At 45.3% G+C, this 26,154-nt stretch overlaps 1 protein-coding gene across 1 annotated transcript in view; it reads right to left on the reverse strand.

Moving 5' to 3' along the window:
- Positions 1 to 3,195: 3,195 nt before the first annotated feature.
- LOC129843555 (unconventional myosin-Id-like) overlaps positions 3,196 to 26,154 on the reverse strand; it is a 118,856-nt gene continuing 95,897 nt past the window's right edge. The window contains exon 22 of the mRNA XM_055912304.1: positions 3,196 to 4,986. Coding sequence (XP_055768279.1) covers positions 4,830 to 4,986 — 157 coding nt within the window. The 3' untranslated portion in view covers positions 3,196 to 4,829. The remainder of the gene's footprint in view (positions 4,987 to 26,154) is intronic.

Consider the following 26,154-nt stretch of genomic DNA (forward strand, 5'->3'; position numbering starts at 1 on the left):
GTCTGTAATACCTACATGTTTCAAGCAGACCACCATAGTCCCTGTGCCCAAGAACGCCAAGGTAACCTGCCTAAATGACTACTGACCCGTAGCACTCACGTCTGCAGCCATGAAGTGCTTTGAAAGGCTGGTCATGGCTCACATCAACACAATCACCCCAGAAACCCTAGACTCACTCCAATTCGCATACCGCTCCCAACAAATCAACAGATGACGCAATCTCTATTGCACTCCACACTGCCCTTTCCCACCTGGACAAAAGGAACATCTACGTGAGAATGCTGTTCATTGACTACAGCTCAGCATTCAACACCATAGTGCCCTCAAAGCTCATCACTAAACTTACCACCTGGGACTAAACACCTCCCTCTGCAACTTGTTTCTGGACTCCCTGACGGGCCGGCCCCAGGTGGTAAGGGTAGGCAGCAACACATCTGCCACGCTCTTCCTTAACACAGGGGATCCTTAGGGGTGCGTGCTTAGTCCCCTCCTGTACTCCCTGTTCACCCACGACTGCGTGGCCAAGCACAACTCCAACACCATTATTAAGTTTGCCGACGACAACGGCGGTAGACCTGATCACCGACAACGATGAGACAGCCTATAGGGAGGAGATCAGAGAACTGGCAGTGTGGTGCCAGGACAACAACCTCTCTCTCTCTCAACATGAGGAAGACAAAGGAGCTGAATGGCTCCATTCAGATCGACAGGGCTGTAGTGGAGCGAGTCATGAGCTTCAAGTTCCTTGGTGTCGTCATCACCAACAAACTATCATAGTCCAAACACACCAACACAGTCGTGAAGAGGGCACGGCAACACCTATTCCCTCTCAGGAGACTGAAAAGATTTGGCATGGGTCTCTAGATCCTCAAAAGGTTCTACAGCTTCACCATCGAGAGCATCCTGACTGGTTGCATCACCTCCTGGTATGGCAACTGCTCGGCATCCAACCGCAAGGCGATACAGAGGGTAGTACGTATGGCCCAGTACATCACTGAGGCCAAGCTTGCTGCCATCCAGGACCTCTATACCAGGCGGTGTCAGAGGAAGGCCCTAAACATTTTCAAAGACTCCAGCCACCCAATTCCTAGACTGTTCTCCCTGCTATCGCACAGCAAGCGGTACCCGAGCTGTTAAGGTCCAAAAGGCTCCTTAACAGCTTCTATCTTCCAAGCCATAAGACTGCCGAACAGTTAATCAAATGGCTACCCGGACTATTTGAATGGACCCTTTTTTTTTTTTTTACGCTGCTGCTTATTATCTATGCATAGTCACTTTACCCCTAATGTACAAATGACCTCGACTAACCCGTACCCCCACACATTGACTCGGTACCTGTACCCCCTGTATATAGCCTCATTATTGATTATTTTACAGTGTTACTTTTTTGAACTTCAGTTTATTTAGCAAATATTTTCTTACTCTGCATTGTTGGTTAAGGGCTTGTAAGTAAGCATTTCACGGTAAGGTCTGTTGTATTCGGCGCATGTGACACATTTGATTTAATTTAGTGATCGTCCATCAGAAGGCTGATGATGTGTCTGTTGAGGACAGGGAGTGGGAACAGGGAGTGGGAAGTGGTGATGCTGTTGACCTGACCTGACTGCAGAGGCTTTGGCTGTCGCGACATTATCTAGGGAAACAGCTGCTAGGTTAGCAGGCGGTTTAGCCTGGTTTGGTGCCCCCAAAAATCACACAGACAACACAACAGCTGGGAGAAGGAAAAAAACATCACAGACTAGCCTATATACCAGCAGACCTTGATGAACCATGTCTTTTCCTGCTTGAAGAGAGATAAAAAGGGTGTCATCATCACATCTCCCCATTCACAATTTTGCGCGCACACACACACACACACACACACACACACACACACACACACACACACACACACACACACACACACACACACACACACACACACACACACACACACACACACACACACACGCGAGACTAGGTGAGTAATATCGAATGCTGTATGCCAACAAAGGATGAAGTCATTGAGCGAACTTGAGCAAATACATTTATTAATCAAATGATTCATCAAATAACTATCATTGTGGCTCTTGCATATAACAAAACAGTGAAGTTCCCTTCAGATTTGGTCCAAACACTTTTTCTTTCATTATCAATATTGATATATTACATAAATATGCAAAATACAAAATTAGGCACGTACATTTTCTGATCAAACTCTCTCTATATTCATCTAGATTTTTGGTGTATTGAATATATTCGGATATCTTTGCAGTACAATTTAAACCATTTTAACCATGAAAAGTTGGGAATATGGGACACATCGTAATCAAAAGGGTTACCAACAGAAGAAACTCGATGAAATAACATAGACCGGGATCCCTTTGAGAAGGAACTTTAGTGATATCCGGCTAGGGGAGAAAAAACAACAATTGAAGGGATTGTAGCTTGAGATCAGACAAGTCAAACCCAACACAAACCAATGAGGGATAAGGATGCAGCAGACACAACACCTTCTGGAGTCACAGATCACAAACCGTAAGGTAAAGCTGAAAGAACATTGAGTGTAAGAGACTAAATGGCCATGGACTCAATAACAAAAAAATCTGGAAAACTTGATGGAAAAAGTAACCTATTTTCACTTTGATTACTTTTCCCCCATTTGCACTGGATGTACGGTAGAGGACCCAGGATATGAGCAGTCTCCATGCTGCACCCCAAAGAGTGACAGTGAACCATTAGAATCCTTACTCAACTGAAGAACCACGTGTTGGTCCCGTCCTATTTATGTAGTAGTGGGGAAAGTGGGCATCTCATCTAGCTCAGTGTCTTCATTGATGCACTTTCCCTCCCTCTTTCTCTTTCGTCTCCTCCTTCCTTTCCCTCTCTCCTCAGGGCACGGGGGGGGGGGGGGGGGGGTTCAGAGTAAACTCCCCCTCGGCTCTGCAGTTGCACAGTCTACCCACCCGGGCATAGTGCCAAGATGTGATGGAGTGAGGGGAGAATAAGTGGGGAGGAGAGGAGGCAGCCAGGCTGGGCTTTTGTTCTCAGACAAAAGTATCCTTCCCTACAAGACAGGGATGTTGGGAGACAGGAGAGAGAAACCTATTTCGGTGGGATGTGACACACAGTCACAGACAGAGCATTGTAATGATGAGTAGCGGAATAGAGAAGCCCTGTCGGGAAACATATTGTATAACTGGAGGATATGGGGGGGGGGGGGGGGGGGGGGGGGGGTAGCTATAGTTGGCCTACTCATAATAACCAAGTCATACAGGCAGCTCTGAGGACTAGCCACATATTAAACACCTGCCGTTAGAGATACTACTGTGACGTCACTGATAATACCCACAACACAATACATAGCCTACAACTTTACCCCAGTACAGGGACATTTCCTGGCCTGAAGTGGCGTATTAACCAACAGAACAAGGTCATCATAGGCCATAGCTGCAAGGTAAGGAATATTTGATCAGTTGAGAGGGACGCTAACTAACTAATTACAATACCGATTTTTCTGGACGATATTCAAAGCAATTAGCGCTCAGCAGCAATTCTGAAAGTGATTAGAGAAAACTTTTTTCCACTCTGAAAAGAATGCCAAGTGACAGAGTGATTGATACCTGCAGCAGTACGTTGACACTGAAACTAGAACTACTGGAAGTAGGCCAAGGATCTGGGTAAATGGCGGTGTTCATGATATCCCTCCACTGTCATCTCAGTCTAAGTCAATACCCACTGGGCACAGACGGCAATTCAACGTCTATTCCAATTCGTCCATTCCAATTCAACGTCTATTCCGAGTGGGTTCAACGTGGAAACAACGTTGATTTAACCAGTGCGTGCCCAGTGGGCAGGCCTAGTCACACTGGAACACAATACTACTGATTTACTGCGCGGGTACAGTGTCGACTTCCTTTCTCTCGTCTATGGTAAACGTACAGCATCTGGCTGTGGTCATATAGCATAGGCATGCTGAAATGTTGACATAATGGATTAAGTAATTTACGATGCATCAATAAATCATTATCTAGAACTATTGCCATGAAATGTACACAATCTGGCAGGGCAGGTCCACTCATAAGCACATTTTGCGTAATACTATAAGCATGTAGAGTACTATTAATGTACATACAGTACACAGAGAGAACAGATAACAGGTTTTAAATTGAGATTTTAATGCTCCCCTCAGAGCACGTCGTGACGTTCGGGTTCAAGATATGCTCAACACATCCCACTCCACACCCTGTGACTAACCCACTAAACACTTCTCATCTGTGCCTCTGACACGGGTTCTGTCCCTGAAATACACGGGACAACCTTCTCTCCCGTTCTTGTTTCCAATGTGTACATGGAGGACTGTTTGCGAGTCTCTAGTCCAAAACAAAAGGGTATTGTTAAAAAAACGTTCCATCAAATCTCCACTTGAGATCAAAATAAATAACGAAATCTGATTCTAATCATGATAAACCAAAGCTAGCGTAATATAAAAGGATTAATGCCCCAATAAAACATATGAACTTGATATTGAAGAGTGAGGGGGAAAAAATCTACTCTTTGGTGAATTATTGTTGTGCATGTGTGCGAGTCTAACAAACAAAAAATACATTTGCATGTATTAAATATCTTACATGTCCAATTGAAAAAAAAAATGTTGCGAAAAATAAATACCCATTCAAAAAAGGTAAACATTTGGCATGTCTGTCATTCTGAGAGCTCAAATCCTCCCATGCATCATGCCATACTATCTAGTTCACAAATCAGCTCTATACCTAATAGATATATGGTTCTTGTAGTCTTCATTTGACACTTGTCATCGTCACAGACCGAGTGGCCCCCGAGAGGCCCTTTTAGTTTCCAGGAACTGCCAGGATGTAACCGGAGCGGCTCTTAGTGAAGTCTGGCTGTGATTGGTTGATTTTGGGCTCCACAATGATGGTGCACTTCCTGCCGTTCATACTGCACTGGATGGGACTGGCGATATTCACTTGCAGCTTCCTCTTCTCACTGCAGAGAGAGAGAGCGCGAGAGAGCGAGAGAGCGAGAGCGAGAGAGAGAGAGAAAGAGAGAGAAGAGAGAGAGAGAGAGAAAGAGAGAGAGAAAGAGAGAGAGAAAGAAAGACTTGTTAAGCATGTGTTGTACATGCATAGCTTACAGCTGTTACATCAATATCAGCAGAGAGAGAGTATGGTGTATGGTGTATGGTGTATGATGTATGGTGTATGATGTATGGTGTATAATGTATGATGTGTGTGCTCGTTCAAAAGGCTAAAGGCCCTTTTACACCAAAAACACTGATATGGTTCACTGCAATTGAATGGGCATCCTTCCCCATTGTGGATATTCCTCGTCATAATATGGACATGACAGCGAACTGGATGCCAACGCGCATAGATATAGACTATAGAGCAAGGCTCTCCATCCCTGTTCCCGGAGAGCTACCATCCTCTCGGTTTTCACTCCAACCCTAATCTAGTGCACCTGATTCTAATAATTAGCGGGTTGACCAGCTGAATCAGGTTAGTTACAACTGGGGTTGGAGCGAAAACCTGCAGGAGGGTAGATCTCCAGGAATAGGGATGGAGAGGCCTGCTATAGACCATGGTGTTCTGGTAATGCAGATTGACAATAGCGAGCCCACGCTAGGCTAGCCTATACCCCAGGAATGATCCCTGTGCCTGTACGGTAGGTACGGCTCACCAGCCGATTGGCTTTTAGCACTTGCCACATCTAGTGAAGGGGTTTCTGGCTGAATGGCCATCTTGCACTATTCCCTCTTTGAGAGGATCAATGAGGCAAATCAAAGATTTGTTGAGGGGAAAAGAAGCCTTTGTGAGGGAGTCAGGGTGTGTGGGCAAACAGACGGAGTGTTTTAAAGAGTGTGTTTAAGAGCTGTAACTAGTGCTACAGTGAACTACAGCACCTGGGAAGAGAGCGAGAGAAATGCTCGTCTACGTAATCCAACTCTCATCCTGACACCATTCCACCATAACGACGGTCGCTCGCATCGTTTGTCAACAAACATCATTCATGATAATACCCTTGGTGACTCGTGGAAACGGCCGGAGCCAAAACATCCACTCAACCAGTGGTGCTAAGTCTACAGAAATTAATCAACGAGACCTCGACACCCATTAGTTACGCAACAACGCCTAACAAACAAAAACAAATCACCTCAAACTACCCACGTCAGACTTCTGCATTATACATACAGCACTGTAGCCTAGCAATGAGGGCTGCAGCGGCGCAGGGTTACCAGGGCAACCCTGCAAACCTCTCCATCTGTCATGGCTGCCCATGCCAGGGCCAGCCAATAGGACAACAGCTCTGATGAATGCCCGGGTCTGTCTTTGGTGCTTTCACCACCTCTCTTTCTCTGTGTACGTCCGTCTCTGTCCGTCCGTCTGTCTCTGTCCGTCCGTCAGTGTCTCAGGGGATAGCATGGTAAGCATAGCCACAGGTCTGCTATCAGCTGCTATCTGCTCACTTGAAGGGCAAGCAGGGTTAAGTTTACAAACACACACAGCATACACACACCAGTGGAGGCTCCTCAGAGGAGGAAGGGGAGGACCATCCTACTCAGTAAAAATACATTAAAAAAAATAATAAAAATTAAAAAGTTAGAATTTTTAGAGAAAACTATACTAAATATATTCACATAACCAAATAACAAATAAGTGATTAAAACACACTGATTAAACACACTGCAATGAAAGTCTTTTATACATGTTTAAAAAAAATATATATATATTTCACTTTTATTTAACCAGGTAGGCCAGTTGAGAACAAGTTCTCATTTACAACTGTGACCTGGCCAAGATAAAGCAAATCAGTGCGACAAAAACAATAACACAGAGTTACACATGGGAAAAACAAATGTACAGTCAATAACACAATAGAAAAATATGTATACAGTGTGCGCAAATGATGCTAGGAGGTAAGGCAATAAATAGGCCAATAGTGGCAAAGTAATTACAATTTAACAATTTACACTAGAGTGATACAGTTGAAGTCGGAAGGTTACATACACCTTAGCCAAATACACTGCTCAAAAAAATAAAGGGAACACTTAAACAACACAATGTAACTCCAAGTCAATCACACTTCTGTGAAATCAAACTGTCCACTTAGGAAGCAACACTGATTGACAATACATTTCACATGCTGCTGTGCAAATGGAATAGACAAAAGGTGGAAATTATAGGCAATTAGCAAGACACCCCCAATAAAGGAGTGGTTCTGCAGGTGGTGACCACAGACCACTTCTCAGTTCCTATGCTTCCTGGCTGATGTTTTAGTCAATTTTGAATACTGGCGGTGCTTTCACTCTAGTGGTAGCATGAGACGGAGTCTACAACCCACACAAGTGGCTCAGGTAGTGCAGCTCATTCAGGATGGCACATCAATGCGAGCTGTGGCAAGAAGGTTTGCTGTGTCTGTCAGCATAGTGTCCAGAGCATGGAGGCGCTACCAGGAGACAGGCCAGTACATCAGGAGACGTGGAGGAGGCCGTAGGAGGGCAACAACCCAGCAGCAGGACCGCTACCTCCGCCTTTGTGCAAGGAGGAACACTGCCAGAGCCCTGCAAAATTACCTCTAGCAGGCCACAAATGTGCATGTGCATATGGTCTCACAAGGGGTCTGAGTATCTCATCTCGGTGCGTAATGGCAGTCAGGCTACCTCTGGCGAGCACATGGACGGCTGTGCGGCCCCACAAAGAAATGCCACCCCACACCATGACTGACCCACCGCCAAACCGGTCATGCTGGAGGATGTTGCAGGCAGCAGAACGTTCTCCACGGCGTCCCCAGACTCTGTCACATGTGCTCAGTGTGAACCTGCTTTCATCTGTGAAGAGCACAGGGCCCCAGTGGCGAATTTGCCAATCTTGGTGTTCTCTGGCAAATGCCAAACGTCCTGCACGGTGTTGGGCTGTAAGCACAACCCCCACCTGTGGACGTCGGGCCCTCATACCACCCTCATGGAGTCTGTTTCTGACCGTTTGAGCAGACACATGCACATTTGTGGCCTGCTGGAGGTCATTTTGCAGGGCTCTGGCAGTGCTCCTCCTTGCACAAAGGCGGAGGTAGCGGTCCTGCTGCTGGGTTGTTGCCCACCTACGGCCTCCTCCACGTCTCCTGATGTACTGGCCTGTCTCCTGGTAGCGCCTCCATGCTCTAGACACTACGCTGACAGACACAGCAAACCTTCTTGCCACAGCTCGCATTGATGTGCCATCCTGGATGAGCTGCACTACCTGAGCCACTTGTGTGGGTTGTAGACTCCGTCTCATGCTACCACTAGAGTGAAAGCACCGCCAGCATTCAAAAGTGACCAAAACATCAGCCAGGAAGCATAGGAACTGAGAAGTGGTCTGTGGTCACCACCTGCAGAACCACTCCTTTATTGGGGGTGTCTTGCTAATTGCCTATAATTTCCACCTGTTGTCTATTCCATTTGCACAACAGCATGTGAAATTTATTGTCAATCAGTGTTGCTTCCTAAGTGGACAGTTTGATTTCACAGAAGTGTGATTGACTTGGAGTCACATTGTGTTGTTTAAGTGTTCCCTTTATTTTTTTGAGCAGTGTACATTTAAACTCAGTTTTTCCACAATTCCTGACATTTAATTCTAGTAAAAACTCAGTTAGGATCACCACTTTATTTTAAGAATGTGAAATGTCAGAATAATAGTAGAGAGAATGATTTATTTCAACTTTTATTTTCTTTCATCACATTCTCAGTGGGTCAGAAGTTTACATACACTCAATTAGTATTTGGTAGCCTTCCACAAGCTTCCCACAATAAGTTGGCGGAATTTTGGCCCATTCCTCCTGACAGAGCTGGTGTAACTGAGTCAGGTTTGTAGGCCTTCTTGCTCGCACACGCTTTTTCAGTTCTGCCCACACATTTTCTATAGGATTGAGGTCAGGGCTTTGTGGTGGCCACTCCAATACCTTGATTTTGTTGTCCTTAAGCCATTTTGCCACAACTTTGGAAGTGTGCTTGGGGTCATTGTTCATTTGGAAGACCCATTTGCGACCAAGCTTTAACTTCCTGACTGATGTCTTGAGATGTTGCTTCAATATATCCACATAATTTTCCTTTCTCATGATGCCATCTATTTTGTGTAGTGCACCAGTCCCCCCTGCAGAAAATCATCCCCACAACATGATGCTGCCACCCCGGTGCTTCACGGTTGGGATGGTGTTCTTTGGCTTGCAAGTCTCCCCCTTTTTCCTCCAAACATAACGATGATCATTATGGCCAAACAGTTCTATTTTTGTTCTATCAGACCAGATGACATTTCTCCAAAAAGTACGATCTTTGTCCCCATGTACAGTTGCAAACCGTAATCTGTATTTTTTATGGCGGTTTTGGAGCAGTGGGTTCTTCCTTGCTGAGCGGCCTGTCAGGTTATGTCGATATAGGACTCGTTTTTACTGTGGATATAGATACTTTTGTACCTGTTTCCTCCAGCATCTTCACAGGGTCCTTTGCTGTTGTTCTGGGATTGATTTGCGTGGTCCCATGGTGTTATTGTTTGTACAGATGAACGTGGTACCTTCGGGCGTTTGGAAATTGCTCCCAAGGATGAACCAGAATTGTGGAGGTCTACAATTTTTTTCCTGAGGTCTTGGCTGATTTCTTTTGATTTTACCATGATGTCAAGCAAAGAGGCACTGAGTTTGATGGTAGGCCTTGAAATACATCCACAGGTACACCTCCAAGTGACTCAAATTATGTCAATTAGCCTATCAGAAGCTTCTAAAGCCATAACATCATTTTCTGGAATTTTCCAAGATGTTTAAGGGCACAGTCAACTTAGCATACAGTGGAAGTCGGAAGTTTACACAAACTTAGGTTGGAGTCATTAAAACTCGTTTTTCAACCACTCCACAAATTGCTTGTCAACAAACTATAGTTTTGGCAAGTCGGTTAGGACATCTACTTTGTGCATGACACAAGTAATTTTTCCAACAATTATTTACAGACAGATAATTTCACTTAGAATTCACTGTATCACAATTCCAGGGGGTCAGAAGTTTACATGCACTAAGTTGACTGTGCCTTTAAACAGCTTGGAACATTCCAGACAATGATGTCATGGCTTTAGAAGCTTCTGATAGGCTAATTGACATAATTTGTACTAGGATTAAATGTCAGGAATTGTGAAAAACTGAGTTTAAATGTATTTGGCTAAGGTGTATGTAAGCTTCCTACTTCAACTGTATGTACACTTCTCACCCACTGGAATTGTGATACAGTGAATTATAAGTGAAATAATCTGTCTATAAACAATTGTTGTAAAATTACTTGTGTCATGAACAAAGTAGATGTCCTGTGGAGTGGTTGAAAAACGAGTTGTAATGACTCCAACATAAGTGTACGTAAACTTACGACTTCAACTGTATATGTGCAGATGAGGATGTGCAAGTAGAAATACTGGTGTGCAAAAGAGCAGAAAAACAAAAACACATATGGGGATGAGGTAGGTAGTTGGTTGGATGGGCTATTTACAGATGGACTATGTACAGCTGCAGCAATTGGTAAGCTGCTCTACCAGCTGACGCTTAAAGTTAGGGAGGGTTAAATAAGTCTCCAACTTCAGTGATTTTTGCAATTTGTTTTAGTCACCACCCTGCATACCACTACTGGCTTGCTTCTGAAGCTAAGCAGGGTTGGTCCTGGTCAGTCCCTGGATGGGAGACCAGATGCTGCTGGAAGTGGTGTTGGAGGGCCAGTAGGAGGCACTCTTTCCTCTGGTCTAAAAAATATCCCAATGCCCCAGGGCAGTGATTGGGGACACTGCCCTGTGTAGGGTGCCGTCTTTCGGATGGGACGTTAAACGGGTGTCCTGACTCTCTGAGGTCATTAAAGTTCCCATGGCACTTATCGTAAGAGTAGGGGTGTTAACCCCGGTGTCCTGGCTAAATTCCCAATCTGGCCCTCAAACCATCATGGTCACCTAATAATCCCCAGTTTACAATTGGCTCATTCATCCCCCTCCTCTCCCCTGTAACTATTCCCCAGGTCGTTGCTGCAAATGAGAACGTGTTCTCAGTCAACTTACCTGTTAAAATAACGGTAAATAAAATAAAATAAATAAATAATTGACAGCAGTGAACTGGAAGGAAAGGTGGCCAAAGAGGTGTTGGCTTTGGGGATGACCAGTGAAATATACCTCCTGGAGCGCATGCTACGGGTGGGTGTTGCTATGGTGACCAGTGAGCTGAGAAGGCGGAGCTTTACCTAGCAAAGACTTGTATGATGTGCAAGTAGAAATACTGGTGTGCAAATGAGCAAAAAAAAAGTAAATAAAAATAATATGGGGATGACCTGGAGCCAGTGGATTTGGCGACGATTATGTAGTGAGGACCAGCCAACGAGAGCATACAGGTCGCAGTGGTGGGTAGTATATGGGGCTTTGATGACAAAACGAATGGCACTGTGATAGAATGCATCCAATTTGCTGAGTAGAGTGTTGGAGACTATTTCGTAAATGACATTGCTAAAGTCAAGGATCGGTAGGATAGTCAGTTTTACGATGGTAGGTTTGGCAGCATGAGTGAAGGAGGCTTTGTGGCGAAATAGGAAGCCGATTCTAGATTTAACTTTGGATTGGAGATGCTTAATGTGAGTCTGGAAGGAGAGATTACAGTCTAGCCAGACACCTAGGTATTTATAGTTGTCCACATATTCTAAGTCAGAACCGTCCAGAGTAGTGATGCTATGTGGGGGGCGGGTGCGTGCAGCGATCGGTTGAAGAGCATGCATTTTGTTTTACTAGCATTTAAGAGCAGTTGGAGGCCACGGAAGGCGTGTTGTATGGCATTGAAGCTCGTTTGGAGTTTTGTTAACAGAGTGTCCAAAGGGCCAGATGTTTACAGAATGGTGTCGTCTGCGTAGAGGTGGATCAAAGAATCACCAGCAGCAAGAGCGACATCATTGATGTATACAGAGAAAAGAGTCAGCTCGAGAATTGAACCCTGTGGCACCCCCATAGAGACTGCCAGAGGTCCAGACAACAGGCCCTCCGATTTGACACACTGAACTCTATCTGAGAAGTAGTTGGTGAACCAAGCGAGGCAGTCATTAGAGAAACCAAGACTATTGAGTCTTCCAATAAGAATACGGTGATTGACAGTGTCGAAAGACTTGGCCAGGTCGATGAAGACGGCTGCACAGTACTGTCTTTTATCGATAGCGGTTATGATATCATTTAGGACCTTGAGCGTGGCTGAGGTGCACCCATGGCCAGCTCAGAAACCAGATTGCATAGCGGAGAAGGTACGGTGGGATTCGAAAAGGTCTGTGATCCGTTTGTTCACTTGGCTTTCGAAGACTAGAAAGGCAGACCAGGATGGATATGGGTCTGTAACAGTTTGGGTCTAGAGTGTCTCCCCCTTTGAAGCCCCGCGTTGCTGCGGGGGGTGCAGAGTTGTTGGCCGGAGCAGCCAGGTGGAAAGCATGGCCAGCTGTAGAGAAATGCTTATTGAAATTCTCGATTATCATGGATTTACAGTAGCCTCAACACTCTCTGGGGTAGCACCATGCTGTAGCCGGAGGACAGCTACCTTCCGTCCTCCTCTGGCTACATTGACTTCAATACAAAACCTAGTAGGCACAGTAATTAAGACAACTTCCAGAGGACGTCCTCCAATCTATCAGAGCTCTTGCAGCATGAACTGACATGTTGTCCACCCAAACAAAGGATCAGAGAATTAATCTAGTACTTAAATCAAAAGCTACAGCTAGCTAGCACTGCAGTGCCTAAAATGTGGTAGTTGACTCAGAGACAGAAAGACAATAGTTGAACAGTTTCAAATTCATTTCTTCAAAAACAAAAGAGAAGCAGCGTAAAGAGAGAGATAGCTATATTTCCAAAATTTTTCGCTTTAATTTACTTTGCTAGTTAATGCAGCTAGCTAATTTATCCTACTCAAATACCTGGCTCAAACTGAGAGGAATGCTATTTATGTTGGATAGCCTTAGCCAGCTAGCTAACACTGGAACTCTTCCAAGTCAAGGTAAGCTTTCGGTTTTATTAATTTATTGCAACCGGGGCCCGCTGGTGTAACTGCTAAACTGCTTTGATTTGCCTAATAGAAACGTTCGTTAACAACTGTTGGACTAACGATTACACCATAAATTAGCTAGATGCAGGCAAGAGTGTGCAAGGCAGTATTGAATGTGCCACTGTCTTGATTCTCCAATTTGTCTCTTGACATGTGCACCGTTATAAACCTTCATTCATAGGCTTGGTTGTAGAAACCTCATGATGGGTATAGGGAAAATGTGAGTATCATGTAATAGCCTAAACCTATCGATTTTACATTGAGCTGGGTGAATGGAATATGAATGAGAGTCATCCAATATGCTGTAATAGAAATAAGGCCATGCTCATAAAAAAAGTGTCCCCCCTCATCTTAAACAGCACCGACCGCCACTGACACACAGACGTTGCATAGAATATGTGTATTGGGACATCTTTATATGTGGTTAATACTAAAAAACGCTTAAGAAATGTAATATCCATTGTTAAATCCCTGTGATTCTGGTAGACGAAAATGCTACGAAAGCAAATTAGTTGACTGTTGACGTCACATCAATCCAATACTAAGAGACCAGTCTTAGTCGAGTTCTCCCCCCAGGCGGACACTCAGACACCACTGCCTCTCCTCTCCTACTAGAAAAAAAACATTATTTCTTACTCTCTTCCCCAGTAACTGTCTCTTCTCTGACATGAATCCTCTGCCCCATCTACCCCAGCCTCTCTGAGGATAAAGTGGAAGAACAGGAAGAGAAGTAGGGAATCTTCTTAGAGGTTTGGGACCGACAGGGCAACCTATCTGCATCCTGGCAACACCGCTGACTCATCCTTTTAGGAGTGTTTTTGTCTCGGAGCCAAGCCTGTCTCCTGCAAAATATATGAGAACTTCGCATACTTAAGAGATACAGGTAAAGTCACTCAGCAAAGCCACTGTGGCTTGCAGAAGACTGGGCTCAGGATTAGGTTATATACTGAGCAAAAATCTAAACACAACATGCAACAATATTTATAATTTTACTGAGTTACAGTTCATATAAGGAAATCAGTCAATTGAAATAAATTCTTGAGGCCCTAATCTATGGATTTCACATGACTGGGCAGGCGTGCAGCCATGGGTGGGCCTGGGAGGGCATATGCCCACCCACTTGGGGGACTGGCCCACCCACTGGGGAGCAAGGCCCAGCCAATCAAAATGAGTTTTTCCCCACAAAAGGGCTTTATAACAGAAAGAAATAGTCATCAGTTTTATCAGCTGTTCAGGTGGCTGGTCTCAGACGATCCAGCAGGTGAAGAAGCCGGATGTGGAGGTCCTAAGCTGGCGTGGTTAAATGTGGTTTGCGCTTGTGAGGCTGGTTGGACGAACTGCCAAAATCTCTAAAACAACATAGGAGGCAGCTTTATGGTAGAGAAAAGAACATTAAATTCTCTGGGAACAGCTCTGGAGGACATTCCTGCGGTCAGCATGCCAATTGCACGCTCCCTCAACTTGAGGCATTGTGTTGTGTGACAAAACTTCACATTTTATAGTGGCCTTTTATTGTCCCCAGCATAAGGTGCACCTGTGTAATGACCATGCTGTTTAATCAGCTTCTTGATATGCCACACCTGTCAGGTGGATGGATTATCTTGGCAAAGGATAAATGCTCACTAACTGGGATGTAAACAGATTTGTACACACAATTTGAACGTTTTAGAGAAATAAGCTTTTTGTGCATATGGAACATTTCTGGGATCTTTCATTTCAGCTCATGAAACATGGGACCAACACTTCACATGTTGCGTTTATATTTTTGTTCAGTGTAAAATAATTGATATGCGTAGGTTATATTTAGACCTTTTAAAATCTTCTCTGAGAGACTTTAAAGTCCCTTTCAAAGTGCTATGGTGGGAAATACCTATCAAGCTAACTAACGACAGAGGACTTGTTGTAGTATGACGCAAATCTGGACAGTGCATGTGAATAGACTATCTGTTGGCAGAGACAAAGACAGACCAGATGCTCAACAAGAGTGCAGGTTCTATGCCAAGAGCAGCACGCCTTCCCCGAGGGAGGGGCTCCATAGGGTGCTGTTGATGTGGATCGGAGAGGGAGAGAAACCCCCACTGTTAGCCTGTCAGATCGAATTTCCTTGCTTTCCTTAACAGCAGTTCTAAAATAAAATCCGCCAGCCTCCTCTGATCAATACTGAGATTGTGTGTGTGTGTGTGTGTATGCGTGTGTGTGTGCGTGCGCGTGTCTTCACTGACATTTTCAACCTCTCCCTGACCAAGTCTGTAATACCTACATGTTTCAAGCAGACTACCATAGTCGCTGTGCCCAAGGAAGCGAAGGTAACCTGCCTAAATGATTACCGGCCCATGGCACTCACGCAGTAGCCATGAAGTGCTTTGAAAGGCTGGTCATGGGTCACATCAACAGCATCCTCCCGGATACCCTAGACCCACCCCAATTCGCATACCGCCCCAACAGATCCACAGATGACGCAATCTCAATCGCACTCCACACCGCCCTTTCTGACCTGGACAAAAGGAACACCTTTGTGAGAATGATGTTCATCGACTACAGCTCAGTGATCAACACCATAGTGCCCACGAAGCTCATCACTAAGCTAAGGACTCTGGGACTAAACACCTCTGCAACTGGATCCTGGATTTCCTGACAGGCCGCCCCCAGGTGGTAAGAGTAGGCAAAAATATGTCTGCCACGCTGATTCTCGACACTGGGGCCCCTCAGGGGTGTGTACTTCGTCCCCTCCTGTATTCCCTGTCCACCCACGACTGCGTAGCAAAACACTACTCCAACACCATCATTAAGTTTGCTGACGACACAACAGTGGTAGGCCTGATCACCGACAACGATGAGACGGTCTATAGGGAGGAGGTCAGAGAACTGGCAGTGTGGTGCCAGGACAACAACCTCTCCCTCAATGTGAGCGAGACAAAGGAAGTGATCGTGGACTACAGGAAAAGGTGGGCCGAACAGGCCCTCATTAACATCAACGGGGCTGTAGTGGAGCGGGTCGAGTGTTTTAAGTTCCTTGGTGTCAACATCACCAACGAACTATCATGATCCAAACACACCAAGACAGTCGTGAAGAGGGCACGACAAAACCTTTTCCCCATCAGGAGACTGAAAAGATTTGGCATGGGCCCCCAGATCCTCAAAAGGTTCTACAGCTGCACCATCGAGAGCATCCTGACCGGTTGTATCACCGCCTGGTATGGCAACTGCTCGGCATCTGACCGTAAGACGCTACAGAGGGTAGTGCGAAGGGCCCAGTACATCACTGGGGCAAAGCTTCCTGCTATCCAGGACCTATATAATAGGCGGTGTCAGAAGAAAGCCCATAAAATTGTCAGAGCCTCCAGTCACCCAAGTTATAGACTGTTTTCTCTGCTACCGCACAGCAAGCGGTACCGGAGTGCCAAGTCTAGGACCAAAAGGCTCTGCAACAGCTTCTACCCCCAAGCCATTAGACTGCTGAACAATTCATAAAAATCGCCACCAGACAATTTACATTGACCCCCCCTCTTGTACACTGCTGCTACTCGCTGTTTGTTTGTTACCTATGCATAGTCACTTCGCCCCCACCTACATGTACAGATTACCTCAACTAGCCTGTACCCCTGCACACTGACTCGGTAAAGGTGCCCTCTTTATATAGCCTCGTTATTGTTATTCTTATTGTGTTCATTTTTATTAATAATTTTTATTTTAGCTTACTTGGTATACATTTTCTTCTTCTTGAACTGCACTGTTGGTTAAGGGCTTGTAAGTAAGCATTTCACGGTAAAGTCTACACTTGTCGTATTCGGCGCATGTGGCGAATAAAGTTTGATTTGGGGACAGTATGCTCATGTGTTTCTGCCTATTACTAATGTCTGAGGGGGAGCGGCTGGGAGTAGGAGAGTGTCGAGACGAACCAATGGCCCACATGTATCTGGTAGATAGCCAACTCCTCTCACAAATTCAACACCCAAGCCAAGCGGCCAACCCCCAATCCAGTGCTCCACAACATGAGCAAACATAATCCAGCCCGAGGAGGAGAAATAAGGAAGGAGGGGGGAGAGAAGGAATAGAAATGGTGGATAAAAGGGTCTCTACAGCCGCCATTTCTACCTCAACCCTATCCCTTAAAAATGGATCTGCATCCGCTCTCTCACACGTCTCCCGTGTTCCCAGCCAGCTCCAACCTAGACATCCCACTGGAGAAGAAAGGGAAAGTAAACACACCTCTTTCAGGTCGCTAATGGTTCTAGCCAGGCGGCACAGCGGGTTTAGAATTGTCCTTCAGTCACAACAGAGAGAGTGATTCATAGTTCAAGGCAGTCCCGCTGGCATCGGCAGCGCTACAGGTCAGAGAGAGATGGTTAGTGAGATGATGTCGGAGTGCTTTCAACTCCATTGTTCACTTTACAGTTGAAGGTTTGAATATAGAGTCTCGGTGACTCAACCGAATTTACAACAAGGTAGCCATTAGCCAATGCTTCCGCTAACTCGCCGAATTACACCTTCTCTCAGTTTCTTCTCAGACATGTCCCTTCCAGCCTTTTCTGCCCCCAAAACATCCAATGTGAAATTAAAACACAGAAAAATCAACAGGAAGCAACAACAAAAAACTGCTCAAATGCAGGAACTCCAACCCTTCAAAACATCCCAACAACCATTACAATATTTAGCAAGCTGTGAGAGTGAGGATATCTTCCTCTCCTCCTCTATGTCTCTTTCTCCACCATTTTTTTCCATGAAAAGAAGAGCTATATACTCTAAAATGGGGGAGATGACTAAGTAGGCCATTTAAAGATGTCTTAGCAGCAAAAAGTCTATTGATCCAAAGACCCCTGAACGTAGAGAGGAGGAGAAGAGGAAGAGCACAATCAATCTGAAGGAAAGAGAAAGAAAGAGGGAGGAGATGGAGACACGCGAGAGGAGAGAGACAAGCACACAATAACACACACACACACACACACACATATAATAGAACACACACACACACACACAGAGAGAAAGCAGCCTAGCAGTGGAGCCGTGCAGTGAGGCTGCCAAGGAGTGTGTTGATCAAAGCCACTGTAGCCTAGGTCAGCTAATTGACTAATGTACAGTAGCAGTGGAAGGAGGGGTCAAAAGGCCTTAACTATACAGATCCTATAATGTAACTCCACACTCTTAATCATGTGAGGTGGCAGGTAGCCTAGTGGTTAGAGCGTTGGGCCAGTAACCGAAAGTTTGCTAGATCGAATCCCCGAGCTGACAAGATAAACATCTGTCGTTCTGCCCCTGAACAAAGCAGTTAGCCCACTGTACCTAGGCCGTCATTGTAAATAAGAATTTGTTCTTAACTGACTTGCCTAGTTAAATAAAAACACATTTAAAAATGTGTCGTGACAGTGGAGGTTCAGCTGGTCCTGAAGGACCCGTGTATTGTGCCGCCGTTCGTTACAACCTTCGCTGACAATACGGTTTTATTTCATCTGCTTCAGAGTACATGATATGAAATATGAATGCATTATAAGAGCCCAATAATTGAACAGGAGGGACTACCAAGACCAAGTGTTCATCAACACTTGGATTGGATCCACCACGACATGAATCGTCTCAGCATGCCTACTGATGGGACTGATAACGTGAACAGAAGACGTTCAGCCGCGACAGTGGAGACAGGTTTAACGCATGGCAAAGTGAGACCAGCTCTACTCCCATAAGGGTAGATTCATCATTATTATCATCAAGGGTGGTACAGAGTATTCATCCGTACTCCGAGACAGATAACACAGATGACACACGCATCCCCTCTTCTGCTGTCATCGGTGTTGACGTCCTCTCTTTATTCCTCATCTTTATTTAACTAGGTAAGTCAGTGAAGAACAAATTGTTATTTACAATGACGGCCTACCAAACCCTAATGACGCTGGGCCAATTGTGCGCCGCCCTATGGGACTCCCAATCACGGCCGGTTGTGATACAGCCTGGAATCGAACCAGGGTCTGTAGTGACGCCTCTAGCACTGAGATGCAGGGCCTTAGACCGCTGGCCACACGGGAACCCCCTTTAACCTCTTGGAACTATAGGGGGTGCTGTTCCGCATTAGCATATTTGTGTCTCCAAATTAAACTGCCTCGTGCTAAATTCTTGATCGTACAATATGCATATTATTGTTATTATTGGATAGAAAACACCTTCTAGTTTCTATAGAAGTTGAAATTTTGTCTCTGAGTTGTACAGAACAATTTCTACAGCACTTTTCATGACAGGGTTCAGATTTCAATTTTTTTTACCTCTGATCTGGGGTCTGTTTTTAAGGCGACAGTGAATGCTATGAAGAAACCGACACTGCCTACGTCTTCCTCTGGGTGTCTGTACGTCATCACGCTTTCAATGGAATCGATGGGATATTCACAGCCAGTATAAAAGACCAAAATGTATAGAGACCGCCCTTTCTCGTCGTGCGCCTGAAGCGTGAAGGGCATCGGACCTGCCTCGTTCCAAATCGTTTTCTAACCAGCAATATTTCTCCGGTCATGTTTTCACTCGTTTTAGGTGTTAAAAACATCAAAATGTAGTTAATTTGAACCGTTTTATAGCAATTTATATCCGTTTAGTGCGATTTTAGAGGAATTTATTTGTTGTGCACTCTGAAACTTTGGACACGTTTTGGGGTGTCGGTCGTTGGTGGTGGACATTTCGAAGGACAGAGGACATCTATCGACCAAAAGACGTTTATAACATAGAAAGGATACATTGCCCAAGAATCTGATGGAAGAACAGCTCAAAGTAAGCAATATTTAATATGATAAATCGTGTTTCTGTCGAAATATTTTAAACGCACATTTCGCCATTTTGTTTGGTATAGCTTCACTTGGCGAACCCTGTATTGAAAAGTAAGGATAATTTTAAAAATGTAAATCAGCGGTTGCATTAAGAACTAATTTGTCTTTCGATTCCTGTAAACCCTGTATTTTTTAGTCAAGTATATGATTAGCTATTAATTAAACCAGATCACTCTGAAAGATGGCGACCGACATTTTCAGGCTTGTTTTGCTACTATTTTCATTGTGTAACCACGGTTTTGTATGGCTAAATATGCACCTTTTCGAACAAACTGTATATGTATATTGTAAAATGATGTTACAGGAGTGTCATCGGAAGAATTCTGAGAAGGTTAGTGAAAAAATTAATATCTTTTGGCGATGTTGACTTTTATCGCTCACTTTGGCTAGAATCAATGCTGGGCTGCTATGTGCTATGTGCTACGCTAATATAACGATTTATTGTGTTTTCGCTGTAAGACACTTAGAAAATCTGAAATATTGTCTGTATTCACAGGATCTGTGTCTTTCGATTCGTGTATGCTGTGTATTTTTACGAAATGTTTGATGATTAGTAGTTAGGTAAACACGTTGCTCATTGTAATTATTCTAGTCCATTTGTGACGGTGGGTGCAATTGTAACCTATGGCAGCTACCTGAAATATGCACTTTTTTCTAACAAAACCTATCCCATACCATAAATATGTTATCAGACTGTCATCTAATGAGTTTTTTTGTTGGTTAGGGGCTATAAATATCTTAGTTTAGCCGAATTGGTGATGGCTACTGGTGTTGGTGGACAAATAAAAGATGGTGGATTATGCTAATGTGTTTTTAGGTAATAGATGTACATCTTTACATATTGTGTCTTCCCTGTAAAACATTTTAAAAATCGGAAATGGTGGCTTTATTCACAAGATCTGTATCTTTCATCTGGTGTCTTGGACTTGTGATTTAATGATATTTAGATGCTACTATCTACTTGTGAAGCTATGCTAGCTATGCTAAACAGTGTGTGGGGGGTGGGGGGTGCTCCCGGATCCGGGTTTCTGAGGCAGTAGAAGTTAAACGATCAGCAGGGTCAATTACGGTGATACGTCCCGGAAGTGGACAAAGCAACACTCTACACGGACAGCTGAGTATTCACACTGATGGAGCCACAATGGCTTCACAACAGGAGTCTCCGTCCATCTTAAACAATCACACCTGGCTCTTCAAATTCTCCAGTTTCTCTTCTCTCCGTTCGGTTCAATAGGCCTAGCATGACACTGATCAATGAACCAGAATCCCTCGTCTCTCTCTCGTCTTCTCAAGCACCCAGTATAATCACATGGGTGGCTGGACCACTGAAGGACCATCAGGGAAATCAATATATCGATGAGGATGAGCCAAACGGAGGGAAAGAAAAGCAAGAGAAGTGTCTTCAATGAGTTTCTTCATTACAGATGGAGCGACCGCTCCTTTTTAAAAGAGACTTGGCACTCACTTTGTCACCCCAGCCAAAATCAATAGATCAACGAAGACGCCATTCCTTCCAGCTTATTGATGCTTCACGGGTCCGAGTGACATGGGGGAAGGGGACGAGGTTGCATTTGGATCCGAGATAGAGTTGTTCAGGCCCAAGCTGGAGGTGACCGGGGGTAAAGACGAATGGGAAGAAGCGAGGGATGAGAAGGATGAGAATGATCAGGAGAAAGAGTGGAGGGTAAAGGTCAAGCGGGGGCTACATCTCGGTATACTGTACAAGGATCGAGAGGCTTGCAGCAAGATGGTAGGTGGGTGTCTCTGTGTGAGCGTAGGTGGAAAGGCTGGAGGTATGGAGGGGAGGCCAGGGACCTTTCACCCCAGTCAAGGGAGGGGATGTCTGGGGCCGCAGCACCACTCTATGAGCATGGTAGAGGCCTGTTGACCTGCACCTCACTGCGTCTCTTACTGGTTGGTTGGTTGGCGGGGAGGCAGACAGACAGCACTGCAGTGGTGCAGGGACCCACGCAGAGGGAAACTAGGTCAGATCCCATCTCTCTCAGACACACACACACTCAGTCTACACCCCTCCACTTCAATCACTACACCAACCAACCGACCCCCCAGGCTGATATAAAATATAAAACAGAGCAGGACTCTCTACTGTCCAGCAAAAACAGTGTGTGTGTGGTGGCTGTAGCCACATGTAAGTGTGTTATGATGACACACACACACACACACACACACACACACACACACACACACACACACACACACACACACACACACACACACACACACACACACACACACACACACACACACACACACACACACAGTTTTACATGACAGGAATACCATCCAATCCATCACCTGGATAATGTATAAGGATGGAGACAGATCCATTCATGGCTAAAAAAAAGATGAGCTTTATAAAAATAAAAAAATACTCTCTCTCCCTCTAGCCCCCTGTTTCTCCCTCTCCCCCTCTCTTTGTCCTTCCTACAGCTTCTGTTGACCTCTCTGACACTGTTTTTCTGCCTCTCTCCATCCTTTTCCTCTCTCCTTCTCTGTCTGTCCCCCCCCCCCTCTCTGTCTCCCTCTCCAGAGGAGATGAGTTAGTTCTCAGCCAGCAGGGCTATTATTGGACTAAATATCAGACAAACATGGATTGGCTGGTCGCTATGGCAACTGCATCTGCAACACTGCACAGGGAGGGAGGGAGGGAGGGAGGAAGAGTAAGAGGGATGGAGGAAAAAACGGGAGGAAAGCTGACAAACAAGGGGGGGGCAGGAGAGGGAGGGGGGAAAGTGGGAGGGAGTGAAGGAGGGATAAAGGAGAGGGAGTGGAGGGGAGCATGACTTCCTTAAGTCTGAAATGCTCCACTCAGCATAAAGGCTGACCTTGATGGTGTAGGGAGACAAAATCACCAGTTAGCAGCACACCGCCTCTGTCTGTCTTAGTGTCTTTAAACGTGATGATGATGATGTTGCCATCTCAAATTACACAGGAAAGTGCAGCACTGCACATTTGTTCACGCCGAGCAGCACTTCTTCAAGGTTTGAATATTCATCACGCTTCCGTTGTACTGACACTGCAATAACACAAACTTAACGGATCGTCATTCTCCGGAAAGGACAACAGATGCCCACTTCTCTGCTCGGGGAGGAGAGCAGAGGGGATTCGCCAGAGCAATCAGCGGCCTCAGACTTCTGCTACTTGGCTGACAACAAGCAACAGATCTGTTACAGTCTCTTATATCTCCTTCTCTCTCTCCTATGGCTCATCTTTTCTCTCTCTCTCTCTCTCATGAGTCAGCAGTATGAAGCCCATAGCCTCTGTATTGATCTGATGTAGCTTTTCGGTTATGTTCTGACCTGGGGCTGAACTGAGGGCTTGATCATGTAACTACGCTGCCCTGTCAAATCTGGGCCAACCTCAATCTGTGACACACATAACAAGGGAATGACGAAAGAAGGGAACTTGAATGAAACAGAGAGAGAGAGAGAGAGAGAGAGAGAGAGAGAGAGAGAGAGAGAGAGAGAGAGAGAGAGAGAGAGAGAGAGAGAGAGAGAGAGAGAGAGAGAGAGAGAGAGAGAGAGAGAGAGAGAGAGAGAGAGAGAGAGAGAGAGAGAGAGAGAGAGAGAGAGAGAGAGAGAGAACGATAGAAAGACCAAGCAAACAGTTAAGTCCAATAACTGGTGTCACACAGACATGAACAGTATTACAGTGCAGAGTGTCTCTTATCGTTGGTCTGTCGAGCGCCCTCTCTTCCTGTCTTTCCCTAGTGCTATTAAGCGAGTGATGCTTTCCTTCTTATTACCGGGTTAGGCTGGGACCAGAATAACACCAGTCACAGGAAAGAACACAGGAAATAATTCCTGGAGAGAGAGAGAGAGGGAGAGAGAGAAGAAGGAGAGCGAGAGAGAAGAAAGAGAGAGGGAAGAAAGAGAGCGAGAGAGGAGAGAAGAAAGAGAGAGATGAAAGAGAGAGAGAGGAAAAAGAGAGAGAGAGGGAAGAAAGAGAGGAAAGAGAGAGAGAGAGGGGGAAGAAAGAGAGAGGAAAGAGAGAGAGGAAAGAGAGAGAGGGAAGAAAGAGAGAGGAAAGAGAGAGAGAGGGAAGAAAGAGAGGAAAGAGAGAGAGGGAAGAAAGAGAGGGAAGAAAGAGAGGGAGAGAGAGTTGGGAGGAAAGAGTGATAGAGAAGAGAGAAAGGGAAAAAAGAGAGGGCGAGAAGAGAGAGCGAGCGAGCGTGGAGGAAGAGACAGCGACAGAGACACACACTCATCCATCGATTGCCTTCACAAGGATCTCTCCCTCCATCCCACGTGCCAATACTTTCTGGACTTACAGTAGTCACTGAAACAGCAAGACAACTGCAAGACAACCTGCCACAGAACGCTCTTTTCTCAGAACCCAGTAGTTCAAATACAGCGCTACACAACGGAGAAACAAAGCTACATCTAGGGACTGAGACAACCGCGACAGGGTCATCTCTGTCAGGGACTTACACATCTCACAGTGGACCTTTCTCATTGGATCGGGTTCCACTGGAGCACAATGTATAGTTTAGAAACCATAACAAAGGGAAGTGTCACTATATGGAAAAGTAGGGAAGTAGGTCCGAGTCCGAATCAGACGGACATAGAGTAGAAAAACATAGCTAGACGTTTGAATTTGGACTTGAAGACAGAGCTTGTGCATTGCTGGTATTTCGCCGAGTTAGCTTCTTTATAATTCCTGAAAGAAATTTATATTTAACAAGGAGGCTATTTTTAGGACAGGTGTGAACCGGTGATCGGGTAAGCTGAATGTAATGCACATGTAATGTACACTGACTATACCAAACATTAGGAACACCTTCCCAATATTGAGTAGCAATACCATTTTGCCCTCAGAACAGCCTCAATTCGTCAGGACAAGGACTCTACAAGGTGTCGAAAGTGTTCCACAGGGATGCTGGCCCATGTTGACTCCAATGCTTCCCACAGTTGTGTCAAGTTGGCTGGATGAACTTTGGGTGGTGGACCATTCTTGATACACACGGGAAACTGTTGAGTGAGAAAAACCCAGCAGCGTTGCAGTTCTTGACACAAACCGGTGTGCCTGGCATCTACTACCATACCCCGGTCAAAGGCACTTAAATCTTTTGTCTTGCCCATTCACCCTCTGAATGGCACAAGTACACAATACATGTCTATATCCTGCCTGTCTCATCGGATGGGGCCACAGTGTCTCCTGACCACTCCTGTCTCAGCCCCCAGTATTTATGCTGCAGTAGTTTATGTGTCGGGGGGCTAGGGTCAGTCTGTTATATCTGGAGTACTTCTCCTGTCTTATCCGGTGTCCTGTGTGCATTTAAGTATGCTCTCTCTAATTCTCTCTTTCTCTCTTTCTTTCTCTCTCTCGGAGGACCTGAGCCCTAGAACCATGCCTCAGGACTACCTGGCATGATGACTCCTTGCTGTCCCCAGTCCACCTGGCCGTGCTGCTGCTCCAGTTTCAACTGTTCTGCCTGCGGCTATAGAACCCTGACCTATTCACCGGACGTGCTACCTGTCCCAGACCTGCTGTTTTCAACTATCTAGAGACAGCTGGAGCGGTAGAGATACTCTCAATGATCGGCTATGAAAAGCCAACTGACATTTACTCCTGAGGTGCTGACTTGTTGCACCCTCGACAACTACTGTGATTATTATTATTTGACCCTGCTGGTCATTTATGAACATTTCAACATCTTGGCCATGTTCTGTTATAATCTCCACCGGCACAGCCAGAAGAGGACTGGCCACGCCTCATAGCCTGGTTCCTCTCTAGGTTTCTTCCTAGGTTTAGGCCTTTCTAGGGAGTTTTTCCTAGCCACCGTGCTTCTACACCTGCATTGCTTGCTGTTTGGGGTTTTAGGCTGGGTTTCTGTACAGCACTTTGAGATATCAGCTGATGTAAGAAGGGCTATATAAATAAATTTGATTTGAATACATGTCTCAAATTGTCTCAAGGCTTACAAATCCTTCTGTAACCTGTCTCCTCCCCTGATTGAAGTGGATTTAACAAGTGACATCAATAAGGGATCATAGCTTTCACCTGGATTCACCTGGTCAGTCTGTGTCATGGAAGGAGCAGGTGTTCATAATGTTTTGGACACTCAGTGTGTATCAGGGTCATATACAGTCGACTGTAATGTACTGCATGTAGGGTGGATGATGTATAAGCAGTGGTCAGTCCTCCTCCTGGAAAGCTGCCGATGTGCCCATGAGCAAGGCACTTAACCCGTAATTGCTCCTGTAAGTCGCTCTGGATAGGAGCGTCTGCTGAACGACTCAAACGTAAATATATAAACGTACTAGGTATG

Source organism: Salvelinus fontinalis, chromosome 1, assembly GCF_029448725.1.
Source record: "Salvelinus fontinalis isolate EN_2023a chromosome 1, ASM2944872v1, whole genome shotgun sequence".
NCBI lineage: Eukaryota > Metazoa > Chordata > Actinopteri > Salmoniformes > Salmonidae > Salvelinus > Salvelinus fontinalis.